At 41.8% G+C, this 27553-nt stretch overlaps 1 protein-coding gene across 2 annotated transcripts; it reads left to right on the top strand.

The window, feature by feature from the left end:
* The first annotated feature begins 893 nt into the window (after nt 1-893).
* On the top strand, nt 894-27553 carry CDR2 (cerebellar degeneration related protein 2). 2 transcript variants are annotated; one of them, XM_053213686.1, is made up of 6 exons: nt 895-1311; nt 9987-10185; nt 10836-10948; nt 23991-24139; nt 24396-24560; nt 25626-27553. In XM_053213686.1, exons 3-6 carry the CDS (start codon nt 10910-10912, stop codon nt 26488-26490), a joined length of 1218 nt encoding a protein of 405 aa, XP_053069661.1. In that variant the 5' UTR covers nt 895-1311; nt 9987-10185; nt 10836-10909; the 3' UTR covers nt 26491-27553. The 2 variants fall into 2 exon arrangements, with proteins under 2 accessions (XP_014922618.1, XP_053069661.1); XM_015067132.3 differs by lacking the exon at nt 9987-10185 and having other exon boundaries at nt 894-1311.

Below are 27553 nucleotides of genomic sequence, written 5' to 3'. Positions count from 1 at the left end.
ATTGACCTTCTGGTCTGTGCCCTATGTAGGAGTTTCTGGGTTTTGCCTGCACGATGATGGTAAAAGCCGCACCCCAGGAGCAACAGTGTCCCTTAACTCTGTGGAGAACGAAGTTCACTGCCTTGCTGGCCATCAGGTGCTAGGGCTGCATTTCCCTCCAGGTGCAATGTCATGACCCCGGGTGCTTAACTGGCGGTCTATGAATCTTTTAAAAGTCGTATACAAAAGTGCTTGTAACTTTTTTTTTTAAGGAGATACCTTCAAGCGCACCCCTTTTCTGCCCCAGATACTCAAGTGGATCCGGGGCCCTCTGTTTCAGGGGAAGTAAGTACAACTCTCAGCAGGTTTAAGGTGAGAGTTCAGTTAATCAAGGAGAAGACAGCTAACAGCTGTCGACCGACCCTTAATTTCCCCAGATCAAGAAGAGCAAATCTGAGAGTCAAAAGGCCCCAAGGGCCAGCCGGGCAGCGGACCTCGGGCTCCCGGCACCCTTCGCGCCTCCGCTTGCACGAAGGGCGCCCCCACAATAACCGCCCACTGCTCTGAGGCCGGACTCCCGCCTCTCAAGCCCACGCACCCTATCCACTGGCTAACTGGCCGGCTGGACACCCGCCACAGGCGCCGCTGATGTCGCCACCTCCACAACCAGCACCCGAAACACTGGCCCAGGAACGACCCTAAGCAGAAAGGAGGGCGGGGTCCTCGGCCGCACCCCTTCGCCTTTCCCCCGCCTTCTTTGTTTCTTCCGGAGTCGCCATTGGCTGCCTGCCCGCGAGACCGGGCGACCCGCGGGACAACGGTGAGACAGGATTGGACGACGTCACTGCCGTTCGGCCAGCGGCCCGCTCTCGATTGGCCGAGGAGCCGCCGGGGGTTTGAATCGCGGCCCCGGCCGGGGAGGGTTCTGCCAAAGTGCCACGTTGGGCCCGGCTGCGACGTGAGGAGCCGGCTCAGGGCTCCGTCTCGGGCGTTCGCGCCTGGGCACCGGCCGTTGGGGCAGTTGGGCGGCACGAGTAGAGTCGGGAAGCCGGTCCGCGGCGTGCGCTGCGGGCCGCCCCGCGGCGGCGGCGGGGAACGGCTCTGGTCAGGCGGCGCCGCGGAGCCTGGGCGGCGGCGCGTCCCGCCCGAAGGCGGCTCTGGCTGAGGGCGGAGGGGCCGGCGGAGCGCCCGGGGCAGCGGCTGAGGCGGGACGGCGGCGGCGGGGGCCGCTGCCCCCGGAGGAGCCGGTCGAGATGCTGGCGGAAAACCTGGTGGAGGAGTTTGAGATGAAGGAGGACGAGCCGTGGTACGACCACCGGGACCTCCAGCAAGGTGAGGGCGCGGTCGCTCCCCGGGCGGGCGGCCTGGAGAGGGAGGCTCCGGGGTGCGAAACCGTTAAAAAGTTGGTTTCCCTGGCGGCTGGCGGACGTCAGGTGCGGGAATGTCCGGCGCTCACCTGGCGTGGGGACCGGGAGGGTGCCCAGCCCGCCGGGAGGCCGCTTCTGCTCAGTGACTCTCACCGTCCCTGCGTGTGGGGTGCTAACTGCGCCGGGCACCGCTGGGACCGCCTCCCCAGTTAGCGGTTGAATCCTCCCCGCGTTACCTGGAAGCTCCAGTTGCCCCTCCGCACCTCCAGGGGGACCCCCGGCCCACGCCCGGTGGGAGCTGCTGCAGGTGTTGGGGGTAGCAGTGCTGGGGGGCGGGAACGGTGCCGGGCCCTCCCATTTCATCCTCCCGACACCTTACTTGGAGAGCAGCATCTCTTGTCCCCATTTCCCAGATGAGGAAAGCGAGGCTAAACCACCAAGTGATCTCCCCCAAGTCAAGCGTGGGGGCAAGCATTTTTGAACCCATACACTCACAACGAGGAGTCCTAGCTACTGCCCAGACCTTATCTCTCCTTTATCACCGGCTTACAGCTTCTTAAGTTGGGTGTCAGAAGGTTGAAAAACTTTTTTTTGCTAATGCATCGTACACCAGATGCCAAGTGAAAATGACTTGAGGCACTTCTGCCTCTGCCACTTCTCCTAGTTGGCATCTAGTTTTTTAGTTGCAAACAGGCTTTCAGATCTGGGCCTGCCTCGAATTTCTTGCTGAAGATGTCTCAAAGAAAAATGTTAAAGCAGCCTTCAGTTTGGAGGCAGTGCCCCCACCCTTTTTTGCATATTAATAGAGATCATTTGCAATTAGGGAACGCTTTTTGTGGATTTTTAACACTGATGCCCATTTAGTCTTCCCATCAAGCTATGGATACTGTTACTGGCGGAGATAGGATTCCACTCCGAACTTCAGAGCAAACTTTTTAACCAGCACACCGAATACTCCTTAGGAATTTTATCCAGGCATCTTCGGTTTCTGCAATTCTGTGCAAATCAACTTTCTCAGCTCTAAAACCACACTGCAAATTAACATCTCATTTAGTTGAATATTAAATGGCGGTGATACTTGTTCATGCTAATCATTGAATTTGGGGTGGAGGTGGGGAAGGGTGTAGGCTTGAGTAGCTTGTACTTAGAAAAGGAAAACAAGACAAGCAACTCTTGAGAGGGGAGGTGGTTTTGTTCTTTCTTTTTCTTTTTCTTTTTTTTTTTTTTAAGTGTTTCGTGGACAGTCACTTGAACCAAAGTGGTTCACAAGCTCACTTACATAGTCCAAGCTATTCAGTGGCTATAGTGCATGATTTGCCATCATGTTCCCAATATCCACAAGGCAAATTTGTCTTACATTTTAACAAACCCGTTTTCAGAATTCCCCATAAGGATTGATGGCCTAGTTTGATACTTTCTCTAGGATTAATGAGTCAAATACTGCACCATTGCAACATTTCCCTACAATACCTTAAGCAGTTTGTATAATCGAAGCTAAATATTTTTATTTAGCAAGCATAGATCTGTATAGGCCCTTATTAAAAAATCTAGCAGAACACTGATCACAAAATAGAGGCTCAGTTTTAATATTTGGTGAACTGAGGCTCTCAAACTGTTTTCATGTCTCCCATCAGGTGCTTTTGTCCACACTACACTTTACACCCTGTGGGAAGTTGTTAAGAGCAGATTTAAGTTGTAATACTTAAATTTACAAGAAGCAAATGTAACATGTTGGGGTTACATGTGGAACTCTTTAACCTCTAACCAAAACAAAGTCATCAGATGTTCAAGTTTAATGAAACCTTAATGAGCACAGGTCTGAACCTCCTTAATGTCAGTTTGCATTTGGAATTTGTTCTCTGCTTTTCAGAAGACTTTCACATCTGTTATTACAGTGGACTTTGACAACCCTGTATGTCATAACCAAGTGTGTGGGGGTAGGAATAGGTGTGAAATTGCAAAAGTCATAACTTAACGAATAGGCCTGTAAAAGAATGACGTCTGCACTGTGAATAAAAGAATAGCTTTGTCCCAGTTTTCATTAAAAAATTTTTTTTAACATTTTTATTTATTTTTGAGAGACAGAGACCGAGTGTGAGCAAAGGAGGGGTAGAGAGGGAGATACAGAATCTGAAGCAGGCTCCAGGCTCTGTGCTGACACAGAGCTGGGGCTCAAACCCATCAACTGTGAGTTCATGACCTGAGTCGAAGTCGGACACTTAACCAACCGACTGAGCCACCCAGGCGCCCCTGTCCCAGTTTTTAAAAATTATATATTAAAGAATACCTAAACTTCTAATGAATTTTTAAGTGTGTTAATTTCTGAAAAATTTATTATCTACTCTGTGCCAGGTATTCATCTAGGCACTGGGGCCACAAGATAGGATAGATAAGATCCTATCCACAAGATAGGGTAGATAAGATCCTACCTTTGGAGTTGACAGTGTAGGAATCTGTTTACTAGAGAAGCCTGGAGATGTTGCCTCCTGGTGTGTGCCCAGCTACAGTGCCTGGTGCATGGTAGGCCCTTAGTAGATATTTGCTGCTAAATACAGTTTGGGAGCAAGTCTGTCCTGTTGAACAGATTGATAAACACATCTAGTGGGATTTTTATCAAGTGCGGACATTTGTTTATTTTTTTAACATCCTCATTATTAACTTTACTGAGCAAGCCTTGTTTGGAGAGAGCTCCTAAAACAACTTTTTAAGATCCTGTTCTCAAAGTCATTAAACTACAAATTTGTTTCCTTTAGTAATAGAAGTATTATTTAAGTAGATTGATCGTATCAAAGTTTGGTGGGGCATTCTTTTTTAAATTAAAATTGCAGAAAAATTCTAATCTCAGAAGGCTCTGGTCCACCATTTATACCTTGTTAGAAACATGTAAAGCTTGTGCAGGCAGAAGGAGAAAACCTTTGCTTTTACAGAACACTTTGATAAAGAGACTGTCTTTTGTCAGCGAGCTGAGTTGGCGCAGTAAGAATACTGACAATGATCTCTATGGGTAAGATCCTTTCTGGGACAACAGGAGCCTTCTGTGCAGGTAATGATGGTGCTTGCTTTGAAATGTGTGCCTGAGAACAAGGTGGAAAGACTTCAGAGACTAAGTTTTCTTTCAGTCCAACTGCTATTATAATTGTCATTTGGTGAGCTGTGCAAGCTTAGAATAACGCTTCAAGTTTCTACTATATGGATCAGTAAATGAAATCTTAGTTTAAAGGAATCCTTAGACTTCTGCTTCTTTTCATGATGAGTATGTTTTCCAAGTGCACAACTAATTTGCTGAATCATTGTTGAAGGGTCATTAAAACTGGCACCATCATTTTTCTTGATGTTTATATTCAGGCTTTTTTGCTTTTCCAATTATAGTAACGTTGGCAACAGGAGTTACACAGAAGCATCACCCAATGACGCATCTGATTTTGTAATAGGAAAAGCTTTCAGCCTTAATGTTGTTGAATTACTGCTGCAGTCTTCAGCTAACATGGGAATATGTTGTCCTCATGGTTCATGAAAAACTGAAGTCAATTAAAAATATAATAGCAGTGGAATTTAAAGGTTTCAGAATTCTGGAAGAAAGAGCCTTTAAAAAAAAAATCACTCAGCTGCCAGAGGTAGTTTTGCTTAAGGCATAGGGCTGGGTAGAGTACCGGTTTAAACCTTACAGTTTATCTGTTAAAATAGATGATTATTATGTGCAAAGATTGATTAGTGAAAATATTAAACATGAAGATACTGATAGGTTGTAATTCTCAAGCCTGCAGGAAATGTGTGGTATTTTTATTTATTATTTTTGATGTTTTATTTATTTTTGAGAGAGAGACAGAGCACCAGCAGGTGAGGGGCAGAGAGAGAGACAGAGAGAGAGAGAGGGAGGCAGACACAGAATGAGAAGCTGGCTCCAGGCTCTGAGCTGTCAGCACAGAGCCTGACGCGGGGCTCGAAACTGCAAACCATGAGTTCATGACCTGAGCTGATGTCAGATATTCAACCGACTGAGCCACCCAGGTGCCCCAGTGTGTGGTATTTTTAGTGGCTGCCTAGATCAGCTCAGTAAGTTCAATAGGATTTAGAAAAGACCATCTCTTAATGAAAATCCTTATCGTAAACTAGAGATGATCAGGTGCATGAAGCTTCAAAATGATATTGTATCCTTTTGTGTCTTACTTTAAAATATAAGGACATTGAACATTCTCCCATTGCCCCCACTAATTATTTAGAAATGCTTCTTGGGCTTCCTGCCAGCTTTTGGCTTCTTATGGTTATGGAAGCCAGATGCTACACAACAGGAAATGAATTTTTTTTAAGACCAAAAAAAGACCCTTGTCTTTAAACTAACAGATGAAGTAATATCCTATTATGCCTAGTGACTTCACAGACACTTACTTGTAGTTGAGACTTGTTTTTGCCGGAATTCTATCCTAAACATCTATGAAATATTTAGGAGATTGAGACTTCAGGTTACCGAACCAGGTTGGGGCTTTGTTTAACTGGAAATAAGGATTGAGATAAGGGCAAGTCTCAAATTATTTTCTGCTTGCTGTTTACTGGAAGCGTGCTATGCTTGACATCTCTTTCTGCAGCAGCAGGAGGAGAAAAGCTGCTCCTGGCTGCGTATTAAGTAGCAGGTAGTTTCATAAGTGAATGAAAGTAGTTGAAGATGGCCACAAGTTAGCCTTGATTCTGGAGGAGGTTTTGGCTCAGGTTTTGATCGCTAGTTAAGAACACCTTTGATGAGTCTCTGGTCCTTCCCAGTGAGGAATTACCACCTTACAACAGGCCAGGAGAGATTTAAGTAATGTCTAGGTAATGTTTATATGCTTTGTCTTTGATAAGCATGGTGGCTTCTTGGTGGTGGGGCTGTGTATACACATTACACACCCTATGAGTACAAAGCCTCTGCCAGCGGCACATAGTTCCTTCTGCATTTAGTGAAAACAAGATATTAACTTGCCTGGAGTTGTATGTGATTTCACTGGCAGAACAGGCAGTAAAAGCCAAGTAGCTCAACTCTGGCTTCTCATCGCCATCTATAAAAACAAGTGAAAAGATTAAGTACCTCATAGAGGGAAATCTACTCTCCATCCGAAACAAAGACGTGTGTGGGCCTCCTGGTATAAAGATGTGGAGTATGATGTAAGCGAAGTTAGAAGCTGTTGACAGTAGTTGCTGTTGTGCGGTGACTCACCATGTAGATTTGGTCAGTCAGGTAGCATCTTTGTGCTTCAGGTTGTTTCATTTGAAAATCTGGGCTAAATACCTTGAAAAGATAGAAAGATTAATCTCTTAAGTGCTTTGAGCTGTTCGTAAAGTTCTGTGCCTTGCGAATAGAAGATGTTATTTCATGGACTTGTTATCTGAAGTCTTAAGTTCATTAATAGGCTTTTTAATATTTAAATCATGAGAAAATGTATCTTAACACCTATCTGCCAACATATATACTGTTTTATTATAAATGGGTGTAAGGTGTTTTAAAATGAGCTGGAGTGGTGTCTGGGAGGTTTTGCTACTTTGTTTTTTCCTAATGAGGAAAAACTAATCAAGTAGAATACTAATTATGCACTCGAGTGGACAGTACCACATAACAAAAATTAATTGCTTTTCTTTTACCACTTTAGGTTAAGTTTTAATGTCGATGGTAATGAATAAACATAAAAACTTGTCAACCTCTAAAAGTCAAGTTTTTAAAGGTTTTTGTTTTGTTTTTTAGAGAGAGAGAGAGAGCACACCAGAGGGACAGAGGCAGGGTGAGAGAGAATCTCAAGCAGGCTCCACACCCAGCACGGAGCCCAATGTGGGGTTCGATCTCATGACCATGAAATCCATGACCTGAGTCAGATGCTTAACTGACTGAGCTACCCAGGTGCCCCTAAAAATTAAAAAGCATATGTGTGAGGTTCCCTGTTTTCATCATGAATATTGTTTTCATAATATTTTCTGACATTAAGTAAAGTGACTTTCCATCATACTTAGAGTAAAATTTAAACTGTCTCTACATGGGCTATAAGCTCTTGTATGCTCTGCCTACGGTCCAGCTTCATCTCTTCCTGCTCTCCCTCTCCCGCTTCTGTCACACTGGCTTCTTGTCAGGTTGCAGACTGTGCCAGCTTCTTTCTTGTTGAAGTGCCTGTCTCACTTTTTTACTCCTCACTCTTCAAGCCTCAGCTAAAATATCCCCTCAGACTTTTCTTGTGACCTCTTTCTAAAATAGATCCTTTGTTCATTATCACCAAATCTATTTTTTTTCTCACACATCACATTCAGTTGGTTGACAAATCTCTTTAGCTCCACTCTAAACCATAGCTGGATTCCTACCCCTGTCTTCATCTCCTCCACTGTGGTCCAAGCCACCACCGTCTCTTACCGAGATGATTGCAGTATCCTCCTGTCACCCTGCTTCCATCTTTATCTCTTCAGTCTGTTCACACAGCAGCCACTCATCCTGTCAAAAGCCTTCACTGGGTTCCATTTTACTCAGAGTAAAAGCCAAAATCTTGACCTTCTTAGTTAGGTCCTATACCAGCTGGCCTGGCAACCTTGGAGCCCCTCTGACTTGTCACCCTCTTGCCCCTTATGCACACTTCGTTTCAGCCTCATTAGCTCCAATTACACTTCCTCCCAGAGCCTTTGGACTTGTTTTGTCTCTGCGTGGAATGGTGGTCCTCTAGATTGATCTAGGTGGGTCATTTATTCAGTTTCTTCACACCTTAGTCCTTTTTGTTTTTTTAATATTTATTTTGAACAGCAAGTGCAAGTGGGCGAGGGGCAGAGAGATGGGGTGACAGAGGATCCGAAGCAGCTCCAGGCTCCCAGCTGTCAGCACAGAACCCGAGACGGGGCTCTAACTCCAAAACCGCAAGATCATAACCTGAGCCGAAGTTGGACACTCAACCAATTGAGCTGCCTAGGTGCCCCCACATCTTAATTCTAATGTCACCCTGGTTGCGTGTTCATAAATTTCAACCTCCCACATCCACATTCTTCACATCCCCCTAACTCGATAAATTTTTTCTCTTTAGCACTTACTGCTATCTTTTTTAAAAAAATTTTTTAACGTTTATTTATTATTGAGACAGAGAGAGACAGAGCATGAACGGGAGAGGGTCAGAGAGAGAGGGAGACACAGAATCTGAAACAGGCTCCAGGCTCAGAGCGGTCAGCACAGAGCCCGACGCGGGGCTCGAACCCACGGACCGTGAGATCATGACCTGAGCTGAAGTCGGACGCTTAACCGACTGAGCCACCCAGGTGCCCCAGCACTTACTGCTATCTATTTTATATTTTATCATGCTGTTTCTCCCAATAGAAAGAAGCTTCATGAGGGCAGGGAATTTTTTAGCTAAGTTCATTCTTCTATTCCTAATGTCCAGAACAGTGTCCGGTATTAATGAAGGTATGCATGCATGTATGAATGAAAAGTGTTTATCACATTTGGCAAATTTATTTACTTATTTACTGTCTGACTTTTCCCATTCATCTCTTGGAATGTCAGGATAACAGGAACTTCATCCATCTTATTCACCATTCTGTAGCCAAAACTTGGCATAGTGCCTAGCAATAAAAACATTAATTTGTGAATCAATGCATACTAATAATACTTTGATTTTGTATGCAGCTTAGTTTCTGAAGTACTTCCTTATATATTATTTCATTTGGTTTTTATAATCTTACACTGATAGGACCATCATCTCTCTACACAAGAATACTAAGTGTAGGGACCTTTAAAGTCACCATATTGAAAGAGTTAACCTGGTAAATGGTAGTCAGAACTCGACCTCAGACCTTTCTACTCAGTTCAGTGCATTTCTCACTATATTGAAGGACCTCCCATGAAACTTACTATGCAGATAGGTGTTTCAGTTACTTATATTAGAACTATTGTCCATTTTAGTATCATTAAATTTTTTGTTTCGGGTATTGTGTATAATACAAACAAACCTTGTCTTAGGTACACATATGCCTAAGAAGAGAGAGAGTTGGAAAATTAGGTTTAAAATAGAAATATGGTAGGGCTCCCGGGTGGCTCAGTTGGTTAAGCGTTTGACTTGCGCTCACGTCTTGATCTCACAGTTCGTAAGCTCGAGCCCCACATCAGGCTCTGTGCTGACAGTTCAAAGTGTGGAGCCTGCTTTGGATTCTGTGTCTCCTTCTCTCTCTGCCCCTCCCCCACTCACACTCTGTCTCTCTATCTCTTTCTCTAAAATAAATAATAAAACATTAAAAAAATTAAAATAGAAATATGGTTTGTGTTAAGTCAAAGTATAAGCTATGGACATGTAATTACCTTAACTCACTGTATTGCTTATCTGATGTGCTCATCTTGGAGAAAGACATGAAGAGAGGTAGAAAAAAATGAGAGACCTGGAGCAGGTATTATTATTGATTTTTTTTTTTTTAAGTTTATTTTGAGAGAGAGGGGGGAGGGAGGGGCAGAGGGAGAGAGAGAATCCCAAGCAGGCTCCACAGTGACAGTGCAGGGTTCAAATCCACAAACCTTGAGACCGTGATGACCTGAGCCAAAATCAAGTGTCCGTTGCTTAACCGACTGAGCCACCGAGGCACCCCAGTTTTTCCCTTTTTTCACTTAATTTTAGTCTCCTTAGGAGTTCAGGATCTGTAATACATACTTTGCTTTGACAGATTCACAACAGCCAGATTTCATGGGAACTCTAGAAACTATTGAAAGATCTGCCTGTACTTTGGCGTAAAGATCTTCTAGAAGAAGGTAGACAATGATATGAATAAGTCCAGTCCATGAGCAAATAATTATTATGTTAGAGGTCACTGTGATGAATGATCATTTCTGAATGAATAAATACATCTCCATCTTACAAGTAAGGTATATAACAGTGTACATTACTGGATAGAGGAACCCAGTTCAACTGAATTTTAAATAGAACTCTGGTTTCTTTCTGTGCCATTTTTCCTTCCATTGGGATCTGACTGAAACTTTGTGTTGGGTTAGGTCCTGATTCATTCTTAAAAAAAATTTTTTTTAATGTTTTATTTATTAAAAAAAAATTTTTTTTAACGTTTATTTATTTTTGAGACAGAGACACAGCATGAACGGGGGAGGGTCAGAGAGAGGGAGACATAGAATCTGAAACAGGCTCCAGGCTCTGAGCTGTCAGCACAGAGCCCGATGGCGGGGCTCGAACTCACAGACCATGAGATCATGACCTGAGCTGAAGTCGGCCACTTAACTGACTGAGCCACCCAGGCGCCCCTGTTTTATTTACTTTTGAGAGCAAGAGAGAGCACAAGTTGGGGAGGGGCAGAGATAGAGGGGGAGACACAAAATCCAGAACAGGCTCCAGGTTCTGAGCTGTCAGTAGAGAGTTCGATGTGGGGCCCAAACTCCCAGACCATGAGGTCATGACCTGAGCCACCCAGGTGCCCCTTGATTCATTCTTACTTTAGGCACTGGGTTATATAGAAGGTTGAAGTGTGATCATTTGCATTATTGTGCTTGTTGACTTGTTGTGCTAGATCTCCAACTTGCTGCTGAACTTGGGAAGACATTACTGGATCGGAACACAGAGTTGGAGGATTCTCTTCAGCAGATGTACACAACCAATCAGGAGCAGTTACAGGAAATTGAGGTAATTTACTCATTAAGAGAGTTACGCTTTGAGGTATGGCCTATTGCTGTTACTATACCAATCATGTTCTGCACTTTCAAAGAACCATTGGAGAGGGTGGGGAGGTTGATTTCTATTTTCTTTATGCTTTCCCAACATAGAAGTCTGATGAAAGAAATTTCTCTCTTCACCCTTGGTAAAGTGTATTAGAAGTAAATGGTCCAGTATTTGCCAGTATGTGAAGCACAATAAAGTTGTCCATATTATACTTCATTTTTTACTTTTTTCTTTTAAAAAATGAATTATGCAATATTCCAGATATGCCAAGAGGTATAAGAATAATACAGTTAACAGCTATGTACCCACCACCCAGCTGAAGTAAAAATACCCACATTGTTGAGGCTCCCTCCTTGGTTACAGCCCCTCTCCTAACCACTGCCAAACTCCATCCTAAATTTGGGTTTAGATGGAAAAAATTTTAAATCATATTACCTGATTTCATAATATGTTTAAACTTCTTATGCCATTCAGGAGTGCCTGGGTGGCTTAGTCAATTAAGCATCCGACTCTTGATTTCGGCTAAGGTCATGATCTGACCTTTGTAAGATCCCAGCCCTAAGTCAAGCTCTGTGCTGAGCGTGGAGCCTGCTTGGGATTCTCTCTCTCTGTCTCTCTCTCTGCCCCTCCCCTGCTCGTGCTCACTCACTTGCAATCTCTCTTTCTCTCTCAAAATAAATAAGTAAACTTAAAAAAAAAAAACAAAAAAACCTTCTTGTGCCATTCAAAGAATTAATCAGGGATACCTGACTGGTTCAGTCAGTAGAGCATGTGACTTGATTTCAGGTCTTAAGTTTGAACCCCATGTTGTGGGTGGAGTTTACTTAAAAAAAATTAACCATAAAATAGATATTTCTTTCTCCCTGCTATGATATTAATTTATTTACATTTTTAGTAGATTTTTAAAAAAAATTTTTTTGATGTTTTATTTATTTTTGAGACAGAGAGAGACAGAGCATGAACGGGGGAGGGACAGAGAGAGAGAGACACAGAATCGGAAGCAGGCTCCAGGCTCCGAGCCATCAGCCCAGAACCCGACGCAGGGCTCGAACTCAAGGACCACGAGATTGTGACCTGAGCTGAAGTCAGACGCTTAACCGACTGAGCCACCTAGGCACCCCAATAGATTTTTTAAAATTAAAAGAGTACTTTTTCCTTTAGTTGAACAAACTAAAATGAAATACACTAGATTAAGGCTTTAAAAATGCAAGGTGCTGTCTTATAAATGGTCCCATTCTAATAGCCCAGTTATGTGTAAGTCATGTGACTGTAAAGATGATAATTTTGGATATTAACCTGACAGTTGTCTGATTAGAATACTTTTCTCCATGCTCCAACCCCCCCGTATGCCCACCCAAAAAAGCTTTGCACTTAAATTACAATTCCTTCTCTTCAAATTGGTACATTAAAACCAGCACTCTTGTGTGAGTATAAAAGACCTTAGAACAGTGATCACGGGCACCTGGGTGGTTCAGTTGGTTAAGTGTCCGACTTTCGATTTCAGTTCCAGTCATGATCTCACAGGTTCATTAGATCAAGCCCCACCACTGTGCTGATAGCAAGGACCCTGCTTGAGATTCATTCTCCCTCCCCCCGCCCGTCCCCAACTTCTGCACACTTGCTCACAAGTGTGCTCTCTCTCTCAATAAACAAGTAAATATTCTAAAAAAAACCAACCGTGATCAGAACTTACTGAGTCTAATTATATACTGAACCAGGTTCTAGAAACTCAAAGAAATAGAATTACATATAGTCCTTGACTTCTAAGCAATCAAAATTACACAAACTTCAGTTTTTTAATACAAATAAATCTACCATCAAAACTAAGGCAAATTCATAATCTCAGTGTCCTTATTTTTACATAGTAGCCATAATTAAGATGTATATATACAGTAGCTCTGCCTCTTCATCAGGATTTATGAATATAGCCAATAATGTGATTGGCTATGTGGGAAATACACTTTTATCATTCTAGGAAGGTGTATCTTGTAATGATATTAAAGTCACCAGCTGCCACTTTTAGCACTTTTCTATATCAAAAGAGTGTAGAACATGCCATACCCAAAATTAGATGTAATTACTGTACAGTTTGTCAGAAACCTAAAAATGCAGAAAAACCAGGCATTTTTTTGAAAGTTTATTTATTTTGAGAGAGAGGGAGCATGTGCATGTGAGTGGGGGAAGGACAGAGAGAGAGAATCCCAGAGAGAATCTTAAGCCCTGAATCTGACTCAGGGCTTGATCCCATGAACTGTGAGATTATGACCTGATCCAAAACCAAGAGTTAGGTGCTTAACCGACTGAGCCACCCAGGTGCCCTCCAGAAATACCAGAATAAATTTTTTAAAACTGTTAAAACTAGCCAAATGTTGTATGTGCTCAAGGAATTCGTACTTGCTTTGTGTTGTAGACTTTGCTTTACAACTCATCAGAAGATGTCCTAGAGTAGTCTATGAAGTAGTCTATGAAGACTATCATATACTGTGAGATATGTCTATTAGTATTTGTGTAGAAGCATTTTCTTAATACACTGTATTGATGTTTTCTATGAAAAGCACCTGAATTCATTGTAACTGAATTCTATAACTGCTACTTATTTTAGAATATCTCCCAAGTATAGATGAAAAAAGGGTATTATTTGCATACTAAGAGAGTGATGCCTATTTGCTACCACTGTAGGAGATCACAAACACGATTGCTTTATGATCTAAGTTACTTATTTTCTACCTTTTTTTCCCTGTTGTATTGAGGAATATTAAGACAGATTGTTAACATTCTGAAAAAAAAAAAAAATCCACAGATCTTTAAGATTCTCCAAATCTATAAGTAACACTCTATACCATCTATTGTTTTCTATAAGATGTTGCAAAGCATAATGGAAATGAACTACTCATACTCAGTTCACATCTTAATGGTTAAATAAATATGAAATTAAATACATGTATAAACTATTCAAATAAATTTAGCCTGGAGTATTCCAGAAATGTTTTCATGAATCTCTTGTTTCCATAATAGAGCATGCAGTCCCCTGGTTCTTAGATCCAAGAATTGTAGCTTTCAACATTTTACTCTTTATCCAAAGCTGTGTTTTGGCTGAGAACAACACTGTCATAGATTACTTCTCTGCCATTGCACTTGGCTTTCTTCTTTCTTTTTGTAAATCACATTATGAAAGTCAATGGGGATGGGACAAAATGGGATGAAATGGCAGTGCTGGTTAAGCCCACTTAGCAGTGAGAGGACCCCCACAAACTGGCCTTGTTGCCTGCTCAGTTCACATCTGCTCCTGTGCAGACTTACAAATCACAACATAGACTTGAAATAGTCTAAAACAAGGTAGGCTTGATGTTCTTATAAAAGTAAGCGGGCAACCAAAGAGCCTAATTCCCTACTGAAAGGGAATTATGTGCCTCTTATCGTTGTAACCTTTAGGAACCCCCTAAACTTTATAAGGGCTCTTTCCTTAATTAAAACCTTCTATCAGTTTCTTTTTCTCTTTTAAGTAAACTTTTTATTGAAATACACATGCAGAAAACACAGATCCTAAATATATAGTTCAATGAGTTTTCATAAAGTAAACATATTAATACAGTCAATACCCAGATAAGAAATGAGAACATTATCAGCTCTGCCAGTTGTCACTGCCACTAACCAGCATTCTAACACCTAGATTAGCCTGTTTGAACTTTACGGCTCATACAGGTTTTTTGTTTTTTTAATTTTTTAGTGTTTTGTTTTTTCTTTTTTTAGAGACCGTTAGCCGGGAAGAGGGGCTGAGGGAGAGGAAGGGAGAAAGTGAGAGAGAATATTAAGCAAGCTCCATGCTCATTGTGGGGCTTGATCTCATGAACCATGAGATCATGACCTATGCCAAAATCAAGAGTTGGGTGCTCAAACGACTGAGCTACCTGGGTGCCCCCCACTTGGACATTTTTTTTCTTAATATTTTTTAGTTTGTTTGTTGTTTAGTTTTTAAATTTATGTAGTTTATTATTGAGAGAGAGCAGAAAAGAGTAAGCAGGGGAGGTGTAAAGAGAGAGGAGAGAAAGAACCCGAAGCAGGCTCTGCACTGTCAGCACAGAGCCCAGCGTGGGGCTAGAACCCTGAACCGTGAGATCATGACCTGAGCCGAAATCAAGAGTCGGATGCTCAACCAACTGAGCCACCCAGGTGCCCCCCACTTGTACAAGTTTTAAGCTAACTTTTCAGAATGTTTATTGGGAGTTTTCCTGATTAGAAAAGTAATACATGATCATTTTTTGAAGTTAGTAAAAGGTGTAATTGAAAACCAGAAAGTCAGCCTTTACTCTACCCCCAGAAAAATTTGAAATGAGACAATCCATAAAAATAGTACTGGTACAAACTACTTAAAGTGGATAAACAATATTGCAGAACTGGTAATAATACTAGGATAAAATCCCCCAAACTGGACTCATTATAGACATTATAGAAATAGACAACTAAGAAAGTGTCAAAGGGTATTTTGAAAGTAGAACTACAAATGTGCTCTCAAATACTCGGCGGGTTTCAAATAATCCTAGTAGAAATTGATCGGTATTCTTTTAGAGATTGTTATTAATTATAAAAAAGAAAAAATATTAAACTATTGAAAGTAATGATTGGCTTCAGAGATGCCTGCAGCCTGTGTCACTTGTATTCAGTGTTGATCTGCACAGTAAGTTTTTCTCTCCTGGATGAAGGGAGGAGAAAGTACTTCAGAGAGTAATGACATCTGACACCCTCAGACACAACTGGATTCTCTTCAAGATTCCTACAAACACGTAAGCAAGCCTACAGCCTTGTGTTTTGTTGCCTCTCTGCTTGGAAATCTGCATGATTCCCAACAGTGACAGGACTTGTCACTCCCACCTTCAAGGCATCCCTTCTTTCATCAAGAGGTTATGTCTTCCTTAGAAATTTTAAAGCATTTTATGCTTCCTTTACTACATTTACCAATGTTCTATATATTATATTGACTGATTTGTTTCAGTCCCTCCTCCCCACACCCGTTTATTTCCCTTTGCTGTTGCTGTGTTTATCCATGATAGATCATCAATAAACGCGTGTTGAAATCAGTATCTTAAGAGAGGACAGATAAACAGTTTGCGATCCACTTCTGATGATTCCTAAGCTGTGGGTTTCCACCTCTGGAGATTTTTTTTAAGAAGATGGAAGGAGCTCTGGCTTCAGCCTTAGAAGATTGAGGTTTAAGCCCTCAATTCTATGGCAAATAGCTAGAGACTTGAGGCATGTGAATTACTTCTCAGGTCCGGTTTGCTCCACTGTGTCTTGGTGATAAGAACGCTTGTACTCCATTGGTACAGACTTGTTCTGAGGGGATGAGATTATGTAAGTGTTTGCTTTTATTTTGGATGTAGAAATTGTTGCACAGTTTATCCATGTTTTAAGAATTTTAGTAATGAAAGAATCTTAATTCAGAAAAAAAATAAATCCTTTTCAATTACTGGAAAGTTGATCTTAAAAACAAGCCAAGCTTTTAATAGATTATATTATAAATGGTTTTTATTTTCATATTCATGCCCTTTTTTTCCAACTTAAATTTCCTACAGGGGAAATAAAATATTTTAATCAGGGAAAAGAGGTTTTTCAAAGGTAATAAGAAATCTTTCTTCAGTATTGTAGAAGGTCATTTTGATTCTAAATTCAGAGGATTTGGGCTGTAATCCTTAGTATAAGGATAATCCCAAAAAGCCAAATTTCCATTCCATTCCTTATGCATTTTTAGTTGGGGTTGTTGGTCTTTCCCTGCATTCTAGGTCGGGGTGCTACAATTGCAAATAGGTGTTAATATAATTCTGCTGGCCTTTCTTTTTTAAAGGGTTGCCTCAGTTGTTAAGGTGACCTGTTTTATAGCTTTTGTGCATAACCTGAACCTTGTACTCACAGTCAAGGTGACCTTCTATGTAAATTCCAAGACAGGCATGTGATAACTCACAGAACTTAAATGTTTATACTTTTGCCTATAAAATTAACATTTTTGCCTGTGATTTTGCTACTTTCATGTTCCCCTCCCAATGTTTTGCTTAAATGTCTCCCTTTCCACAGTTTAATATGGCAGATACTTTTGTACTTGAGCAGTTTTTGCCACTTGAATTTGGGGATCTTGGCAGTCCCATCAAATTTATTTGAGGTGGTGTATCAAAGATTCTGGATGGAGAAAACCAGAACATTAGTAGCATACCTGTGCCTTTAAATGAAGGTTAGAAAATGAGCTAACCTGGTTCCTTCTAGATTCAGAAAAAATTTGATAAAACTAATTTGAAACTTGAGAGGCCAAGCATAAAGCATTATGCTCCACATAAATGGAGTCTGGATTCTCTAGCCCTATATGAGAACTTGCTGAGAGATCTATTAATTTTTCTTTTAAGTTGCTGACCAAGTTAGTTCAGACTTTTTGATGAGGTAATCTGTTACAGATTCTTGGGGGAAGTAAAGGGCTTCTCTGATTAGTTTTGATTTAATAATAATAAGATTAAACTCCTACCATGTGAAAACAAGCTCCCTGCCATTCTTTAGATTGTTCTTAAAGCCAAATCCTCTAAGGCCAAAACATCACAAGCTCTTTGTAAATGGTCTCATTGTGTTTTTATTACAGGTCCATATATCAAATGAGGGGGACTTATGGTAGCTTTTTTTTTAGCATGCTAGTCTTCCGCACCCCCCAGTGTGTGGTTTTACTATCCGTAGTTTCAGTTATTGTGGTTAGCCCCTGTCCAGAGGCAGATGATCCTCTTCCTGATGGATGGTCAGAAGGTCACTATTAGCCCAACAGCTGTGTCACACCTCCTGCGTCCTCTTGTGGGCATTTTATCACCTTCCATCATCACGAGAAGGTGGTACACGACTATGAGATATTTTGAGACCACATTTGTATAACTTCTGTTACAGTATATAGTTATAATTGTTCTATTTTATTATTAGTTACTGTTAATTTCTCACTATGCCAAATTTAAATTAAACTTCATCATAGGTATGCATGGATGTATAGGGAAAAAACGGTCGTATATTTAGGGTTTAGTACTAAACATGGTTTAGGCATCTGCTGGGGGTCTTTGAATGTGTATCCCCAGTGGATGAAGGGGGACTGCCCTAGCCTCTTTGTACGTATTTGCGTATTTACTTGTTTCCTTTATGTTGGCCACAACTCTAATTTGAACATTATATCTTTAAAAGGGGTCAACAGCTTGGGGCCCACATAATAGCTGGTAGGAATTATAAAGGTCTTTCAGATTACTGGAAGGTATTCTTGCCACGGGAATAAATTAGAAACATCTATAAATGGAGCTAGAGAGGAGAGAATTAGTGGCTAACAGGGCCTTTTCCCAAGAGGGCTTTACCCAAGACCCTTCTCAAAATCTTTCAGTTAAGTGTCTCAACATTTCAGTGGCCCTAGTTGTGTAGAGAGCACAATCAGCTGTTGTCCAGAAGTCTAGAAATTGCTGTTTAGGGGCACTTGGCTGGCTCAGTTGGTAGAGCATGTGACTATTGATCTCAGGGTCTTGAGTTCAAGCCCCACAGTAAGAGTAGAGCCTACTTGAAAGAAAGAAAGAGAAAAGGAAGGAAGAGAAAGAAAGAAAGAAAGAAAGAAAGAAAGAAAGAAAGAAAGAAAGAAAGAAAAGAAAGGAAAAGAAATTAATTGACATTTAGCCAATGTATTTTTAGTCCGTACTGTGTGTCAGGAATTGTGCTGAATGAACTAGGTATACAGAAGGCTTTCCTTTTCAAGGAGGGTTAGAAAGACTGGACACTAACAACTATGCAATTTGAGTGTTTATTATTACATTGTTTTGAGGGAAATTAATAGGGTGCCTTGGGAAGGGGGCTGCTTTCAAGGGGGTGGTTTGGAAAGGCTGCTGAAGAGGTTACGTTTGAACAGAGACCTAAATTTGTGCCATACTCGATGCTGAGCATGGAGCCTGCTTAAGATTCTCTTCCTCTGCCCCTCTCCCCCACTTGAGCTCTCTCTCTAAAATAGAAGAAAATAAAAAAATTTATGTCATAGGTCCCTTTGGCTGTCTAGTGAGGTCTGTGATGATCCTCTTAAAATACATAGAGTTACAAAGGGAATCTGTTAGATTGAAATGCCTGTCAAAACATTGAAAAAATGAATGTGTGATGTAGTAATAAGTTTCTTTATTAATACATTAAATACTAGGATCTAGGGGCGCCTGGGTGGCTCAGTCAGTTGAGCGTCCGACTTTGGCTCAGGTCATGATCTCACAGTTCATGGGTTCGAGCCCCGCATTAGGCTCTGTGCTGACCGCTTGCTCAGAGCCTGGAGCCTGCTTCAGATTCTGTGTCTCCTCCTCTCTCTGCCCCTCCCCCATTCACGCTTTGTCTCACTCTGTTTCTTAAAAATAAATAAATGTAAAAAAAAAATTAAAAAAAATACTAGGATCTAATGTCGGACTAAAAACTAATTTCAAATAGTGATGAGTGTTACCAATGAATCAAGATTTCTGCAGCCTCTCTGACATGATATGAAAATGTCTGTGATTTCTATTGGTGATGAAGTCCTAGGTGCCCTGTCATACTACTGATGGCTTGCTGCCTCCATTCAAAATCAAAGGGAATGCTAAATTTCAGTTAGAAGTTAGAGAAAATGAACACATAACTTCTCTTTCATCCAAGTTCACAGACCCTCTCAATTCTGTGTGAGGACCCCATGTTAAGAACTGCTGGATTAGATGGAGCCAGCAGGAAAAACACATCCTTAAAGAAGGGGGAGCTTGCTTAGAGTAAGGCAGCTCTGCATTTTTAAGGTAAATGTGTGAAATAAGGAAGAATCAGTAGCTTCCCGGTGAAACTGGAAAAACCATTTAAGAGACAGTTGGGAAAATATTAATACTGAAACATAAATAGTTGATAGTAAGGGATTATTGGGGTATTTAGGTATGGTTAAATTGTAGTTAAAATGGTTCTCTTAGAAATACATGAATCTGTATACCTCAGTTAAGATGTCTTGGATGTGTGGGGTGCCTGTGTGGCTCAGTGGGACAAGTGTCTGACTGGATTGCAGCTCAGGTCATGGTCTCGTGGTTCGTGGGATCGAGCCCAGTGTCAGGCTCTGTGCTGACAGTGCAGAGCCTGCTTGGGATTCTCTCTCCCTCTCTCTCTTTTTCTCAAAAGAAATAAGCTTAAAAAAAAAAAAAGGCTGTCTTGGATTTGCTTAAAATGATTGGAGATGAGAGTAGAAAAGTAGAGGTGTGACAAGACTGATAACTGTTGAAAGTGGATGATGGATAGATGGAGCCTCATTAAGCCATTTTTCTGCATTTATATGTTTGAAATTATCCATAATAAAAAGCTTTTTAAAGGTAGATAAAATTAGCCATCTGCAAAGAGTCAGGACTTGGGTGGACTAAGAATTTAGGCAGCAGCACTCAAGGTGAAGACACCTCATACATTATTTCCCGGAAGTATGGTAAAAAATGCTGCTGCAACAGTTCAATACAGCTTCATCTTTGTGGAGCGCTCCAACTAAACCAAGTCCTAAGGAGGGAGGCGGTAAACGGTGAGCTTAAGAATCACTCTTGATCTAAGTGAATGCTGATGCCTCCCGGACCCAAGAGAAAGAGACATTAGGTTAGGGGAGGGGGGAGACCTCCAGGATTTTCCATGTCCAAGAACAACATTCCTCTAGTAAGTGTGATCCATGGACCACTCGTACTAATATCACCTGGGGTTTTTGCTAAAAATGCAGAATACTGGCTCTACCCCAGTCTCACTGACTCAAAACTTTAGGGGAAAGGGGCCCAGGTTCCTATAGTTTAATCCCCCAGATGAATCTTAACACATGTAAAGTTTGAAAACTAACTGTAGGTAGAGATGAGAATACCTTTTATCGAGCAGTTGTACCATATGCCAGATACCACGCCAAACCCTTCACATTCTTTTTAATCTTACAGCAACCCTTGTGAGGTAGGTGATGAGGAAATCTCACCTTAGAAGAATTAAGCTACTTGCCAAAGGTCACCTGATTAGAAGTGGTAAAGTGTAACTTCAAATTCTGATCCCAGAGCCTATGCTTTTAGCTATGGCAGCCTCCCACCAGGCTCTTTTCGCTGATCCAATGCCCACCACAAGATTTCTGTGAGAATTGAAAAAATTACAAAGCAGATGTGTCCTATAGAGGATGTGAATATTCTAGTCACCGGGCAGAGACCGCTCCTATTGTAAATTAATACTTAGTGTCTGGTCTATGTGTTACCTTTTTTTCAGGTTGTTGTGAATCCTCCCAAAGAATACTTAAGGCCTCTACTTGATATAAAAGCGGCTTGCAAAATTTCTGTAGCTATTGTATGTATTCCTGTATTCTAAACCTTTGTTCCTAAGAGATTGAATACCTTCCCTTCATTGACGGGACCTACTAGGACATTGCCAGTCAGAGGGCAGGGTTAAGGCCCGACTCCTGGAGAAGCTGGTGGGGGTGGAGGGAATGAAGAATAAACACAGGCTTTTACAGGGACTGCTCTGTGCTCACTTACCTTATTTAATACTTCAAGCCCTACAAGATAGGTTAGTAACCGATCCACAGTTCCTTATTTTCAATTCCAAACCCAAAAGGCTCTGTAAAATAAGATTTTTTTCTTAAGTTTACAGCAGATTCATTTGGCAGCAAACTCTGAGCTAAACTGCTGTGAGGCTGTTTTATGATCCTTATTCATACTTTTTGATGCAGAAATATTAATGCTCAAGGGGTGCCTGCCTAGGTGGTTTGGGAGTTCTAGCCCTGCATAGGAGCCTGCTTGGGATTTTCTCTCTCCCTTCCCCTCTCTCTGCTCCTCCCCCATTTGCACTCTCTCCCTCTTTCAAAATAAGTAAATAAACTTTAAAAAAAGTTTAAAATATTAGTGTTCAATTATAGGGTGCTGCCCATACCTCACTGAGGATGCTATAAAGTGTATGGTGTGTGTGCCATGTTGTTCTAAAATTTAAATAATTTTCTAAAACATTTTTGGCCCCAAGAGTTTCAGATGAGAAAGTTGAAGTTAGGAGAGTTAAGTGTTTTCTCAACACCTTGCTACCAAGTTATATAATTAGATATAAAAAGGTCACATAGGGGCACCAGGGTGGCTCAGTCAGTTAAGCATCTGACTTCCACTCAGATCATGATCTCCCAGTTCATGAGTTCGAGCCCCATTTCAGGCCCTGTGCTGACAGCTCAGAGCCTGGAGCCTGCTTCAGATTCTGTGTCTCACTCTCTCTCTCTCTGCCCCTCCTCTGTGTGCTCTCGCACACACTCTCTCAAAAATAAACAACTAAATTAAAAAATAAAAAGGTCATTTATGCTTTGTTTTTCAACTTTGCCACATGGTCGTTTAAAGAGCCCACTGAAAATCATTGAGCACGTTCTTTGAAGGAAATCTATCAGCTCTGCAAATACATTTGTATAGTTGACCCTTGACAACACAGGTTTGAACTGCATTGGTCCATTTACACAAGAATTTTTTTTTTTTAATAAATACAGAACAATACTGTAAAAGTATTTTCTCTTATGATTTTCTTTACATTTTCTCTAACTTCATTGTAAGAATATAGTAGATAGTATATACAACAGACAAAATATGTGTGTTAATCAACTGTTGTCAGTAAGGCTTCTGTCAACAGGCTATTAAAGTTTGGGAGAAGTCAGAAGTTATACACGGATTTTCAACTGTCTGGGGGTCGATGCCCGAAACCCCTGTGGTGTTCAAGCATCAACTGTATAGTTGTATAAAAAGCCCAAGAAAAGTGTTTTTAAGGTCCATTTAGAAAGCAGTCTTAGCTGTACCAGAATAAATAATCTGGTAATTTTTTTATGAGTGAGGAGGATTGTGGTGATAACTTTTCTCACAGCATTAAAAATAACAAGAGTCTTTGAATCCTAGTAAGCTAAATATCTCTTTCTGCTTAAATCAGTGTTATTTTCCCTATTTTTTGGTCCAGGATAGCTCATTTAGAGAAGAAAATTTGATTTTTTTCCAAGCAGAAAATCATCTAACGTTCTCTAAAGAGAGAAAAAATACATGGTCTTTTTGCTTAAACATTGATCATGTGTTCCATACTTTTTTCTCTTGTGGGATTATCAGGCTCCCTATAGATTTTCATGTCGAATCTTAATTTTATGTATGTATTGTGCTTTGTAAGCGTAGATCAGCCTTATATGATAAATAGGATGTTGGTAAGCATTAGGGGAAGTAAACATATAAAGGATGGCCTATGTTTATTTCCTCTTAGGTACTTTAATTGGGATTTAAAGTTTTTTTCATAAAATGAACCTGTAGTATTGTGGCATAATAAAAATCATAGATTTGATTTTGTCTCCAGTTCCTGGCACAGAGCTTCTAAAACCCTTGGAATTTCCTGAGTGATAGGATGGGAACTGGTTGCCAGAAGGAACACACCCATGTTATTAGAGGGTTAGAACCATCAGTCCAACCCCCAACCTCTGGGGAGGGGACTGGGGCTGAAGATTGAGTTCAGTCACCAATGCCAGTGATTTAATCAGTCATGCCTATGCAGTGAAGCTTCAGGAAAACCCTGAAACCAGAGCACATTGATGTGCTGGGAGGGCGATGTGTCTGAAGAGGGCGTAGAAGCACCACTCTGCACCCCCATACTTTGCCCTATGCATCTCTCCCATGTGCTCTTCCTGAGTTGTTCTCCTTTAAAGCAGTCAGTGTAAATACAGCGATTTCCTGAGTTCTGTGAGTTGTAGTGAATTACTGAACCTGAGGGGAGGTCATGGAAACCCTCATATTTATAGCTAGTTTGTCAGAAAGAAGTACAGGTGGTCTCTGAGCCTTGCAGTTGGTGTCTGAAGTGGGGCAGTTTCATGGGACTGAGCCCTTCCTAACGTGTGAGGTCACTACAGGAAGGTAGCGTCAGAATTGAATTGTAGGCTACCCAGTTGGTGTTAGCGAATCGGAGAATCGGTGTTGGGACGCCGCAGGTGTTTTATCTGCCTAGTGTGTCACCTGGTCACAATCATCTTCTCTTACAGTATCTGACCAAGCAGGTGGAGCTCCTACGGCAGATGAATGAGCAACATGCAAAAGTTTATGAGCAATTAGATATAACAGCACGGGAACTGGAAGAAACCAATCAAAAGCTAGTTGCGGACAGCAAGGCCTCACAGCAAAAGATTCTGAGGTAAATTTTCTAGAATCCATTGAGGAAGCCCTAGGGTAAGTCATTTAGTATAAACTAGAATAGAACTTGCACATAGAGGGTTTGGGTCAACACAAGGTATGGTTTAACTTAATTCTTTATGGAGAACAGAGATGAAGTAGAAGTCCTTTCCAATTAAGAAAACCCAGTTTGAGTGGCTGGCGACTAATCTCTCCTCACTGCTTATGCCCTTAATTTAATATGACAGCAGCAAATGGCTTCTATCTGTTCCTCACAGTCTGACTGAAACCATTGAATGCCTACAAACCAACATTGACCACCTCCAGAGCCAAGTGGAGGAGTTGAAGTCATCTGGCCAAGGAAGAAAGAGCCAGGGGAAGTGTGACCAGGAGAAATCGGCACCCAGATTCTCGTGTCTGAAGGAACTCTACGACCTCCGCCAGTAGGAGCCTGCCTTTCTTTGGCATTTATGAGCAGGGGGACATCTCATGTCAGGGACACATACTGGATCCCAGTAGATTAAAAGTACCCTTTTAAGAAATGCCACTTGGTTATTAGACCACCAGTGGTTTGAACAAAACCACTTAAACATATGATGGATAGAGTTCTTGAGTCTTGGTAATTCTGCAAAAGCTTATTTTTGGAAGTCTTGGGAGTGCTCACTTCAGTGCTTTTCATGTGTTAAGTCTTCATTTAAATTAAGGTGCAGTACTTGTGATAGACTACAGATTTGGGGCTGTACCTCACATTAGGGTGCAAAAAATTGAAATGTCAAAACAAGTTTTTTGCCTACAGAAATGCCTTTATAATTTAGAGTTAAGAGACTGAATCTTTAAGGACTATTTCTTGAGCACCTATTGTATGGCAGATGCTATGCCAGACATGAGTGGTGAGCAAAATAGACACCATTGCTCCTGCCCTCACACTTTCACTCTCAGGGAGGGGCAGATACAATCATCACAAAGATAAACCCAGTTACAAGTTGCCCAGGACCCTACGCAGGAGAGAGACCAGCTTCTGCATTTTGGTAGTTTTCAACCTTGACCCTTCATCAAATCACTTTGGAGTTTTTCAAACTGCAATGACAATGAGGCCCTTAGGCCTGAATTAAAATCTCTAGGTGCAGGTAAAAAGCTGTCCAGATGATTCTGATGCACAGCCAAAGTCGAGAACCACGGGGCCATTCTAATTTCCTTGAAAGATATCCATCATACTGCTGGGCTTTGAGAATAGGTGTTCTGAAGTACTTTTAATGGTTAAAAAAAAATAGTCACAAAAATTATGTTTTCTTACATGTGTTTATTTGCCAGCCTTACATAATTTCGTGTTAGCCATTGCCCTAGTACGGAATAGGCAAATAAATAAATAAATAAATAAATAAATAAATAAATAAATAAATAAGATGACCGTCAGAGTTCCTCAAAAATACTTAGTTGGAAAAAAAAATCAATCTCTTTTCATTCCCAGTCAACCTACATAATATATTCTTTCAACATTTTTCTCCTAGACACTTTGTGTATGATCATGTGTTTGCCGAGAAGATCACTTCCTTACAAAGTCAGCAAAGCCCCGATGAGGAAGAAAATGAGCACTTGAAGAAAACAGTGACGATGCTGCAGGCCCAGCTGAGCCTGGAGCGGCAGAAGCGGGTGACGATGGAGGAGGAATATGGGCTTGTGCTGAAGGAGAACAGTGAACTGGAACAGCAGCTGGGAGCCACGGATGCCTACCGCGCTCGGGCGCTGGAGTTGGAGGCCGAGGTGGCCGAGATGCGGCAGATGCTGCAGTCGGAGCATCCATTCGTGAATGGCGTTGAGAAGCTGGTGCCGGACTCTCTGTTCACCCCTTTCAAAGAACACAGCCAGAGCCTGCTGGAGGAGCTGTTCCTGCCTTTGCCAGAAGCACACAGAAGGCCTCTTAAGCGCAGCAGCAGTGAGACGGTGCTGAGCAGCTTGGCCGGGGGGGACATTGTGAGGGGCCACGAGGAGACCTGCATCCGGAGGGCCAGGGCTGTGAAGCAGAGGGGCATCTCCCTTCTGCATGAAGTGGACACTCAGTACAGCGCCCTGAAGGTGAAGTATGAGGAGTTGCTGAAGAAGTGCCAGCAGGGAGAGGACTCCCTGTCCCACAAGGCTGTGCAGACCCCCAGAGCTCTCGCCAAAGACCTGGCGGGGACCAACGCCCAGCCTGAGCTGGGCACCAGTGGCTGGGAACCAGCCTCTTTCACCCCAGAGCCCGTCAGTTCCCCCACCACCACAACACCTCCGGAATACAAGGCGCTTTTTAAAGAGATCTTTAGTTGCATCAAGAAAACAAAGCAAGAAATAGATGAACAGAGAACAAAATACCGATCTCTCTCCTCTCATTCCTAATTCAACCTCCAGCTCTACTACTAATTTGCTCGTTTCCTTTCACCTCTCTCTCCCACTCCGACCGGTGTCTGTAAACCCCATGGCCACGTGGCTCATGATGTTTGCCTTGCTGTTTTGCTTACTAAGCAGCCAACAGCAGGGAACGAAGGTGGCTGCTGGTGTCAGTTCTATAACCCGGTTCCGTTTAAGCTCCTCAGGAAATCCCGTGACAACCTGGCCTCTGGCTGGTGCACTGATTTGTGTTGTGATTCCTTGAAAAGCCCCAGAACCAGTGGAGGGATAGATGTGTGTTCCTAGAGATGTAGGCCTGGAGTCCCTATATATGTAGTATATAGAGAGTGTATAGTATACTGGGGAAAAGGGCAGAGTTGAAACAAAACTAAGGCGACTCCTACTGCCTCCTCGCTTCTCAAAACTGTAGGAGTCAGATGGCTGCCAACCTGAAATGGCTTCATAAACACTGTTGTATACTGTGAACTCGTTAAGAAGAATGTCCAGGAGAAAGCAGGGTCTAATCCAAAATCAATGGCATTAAAAAATACTCCAAGCCTTGAGTTTGGTTACATCTGCTACCAGTTGAGCTGTGACTGACAAGGAATCATAATATGTCTAAATCCAACTGATACCAAACTGAAAGGCAAGCTCTGGTTTGACCTTTGCTGTTACCATCTTGCTAGCTTATGAGCATAGGCCCTGGAGGGCCCCCACCCCCACCTTCAGATGTTTTTACTCAAAGCTATAGTGGTTAGCATAGGCAAATATGTAAATCATTCTTAAAGTCAGACTAAAAAAGCAAGATCACACCCCTCACTGTGTTGTCCAAGCTGGCTAAGCTGACAGCCACAGGCTGCCCTTGTTCAGTTCCTGTCGTTCCTATAAATGTTTTTGACTTGCTGCAGAAATTCCCATTTGCTACTTTATTAAACAGTATTGTTCTTTGGGAATCTACTCATCCTCTCACTTTGCATACTTTTAATTTAAAACTATTTAAGAGACTGAAGTTCCACTTACTGTATATATTTTTTCTAAAAACCAAATAAAACTACCTGTGAAAATGAACAAA

Source organism: Acinonyx jubatus, chromosome E3, assembly GCF_027475565.1.
Source record: "Acinonyx jubatus isolate Ajub_Pintada_27869175 chromosome E3, VMU_Ajub_asm_v1.0, whole genome shotgun sequence".
Taxonomy (NCBI): Eukaryota; Metazoa; Chordata; class Mammalia; order Carnivora; family Felidae; genus Acinonyx; species Acinonyx jubatus.
The sequence above is the reverse complement of the archived record's forward strand: the minus strand, read 5'-3'. Positions and strand labels throughout refer to the sequence as shown.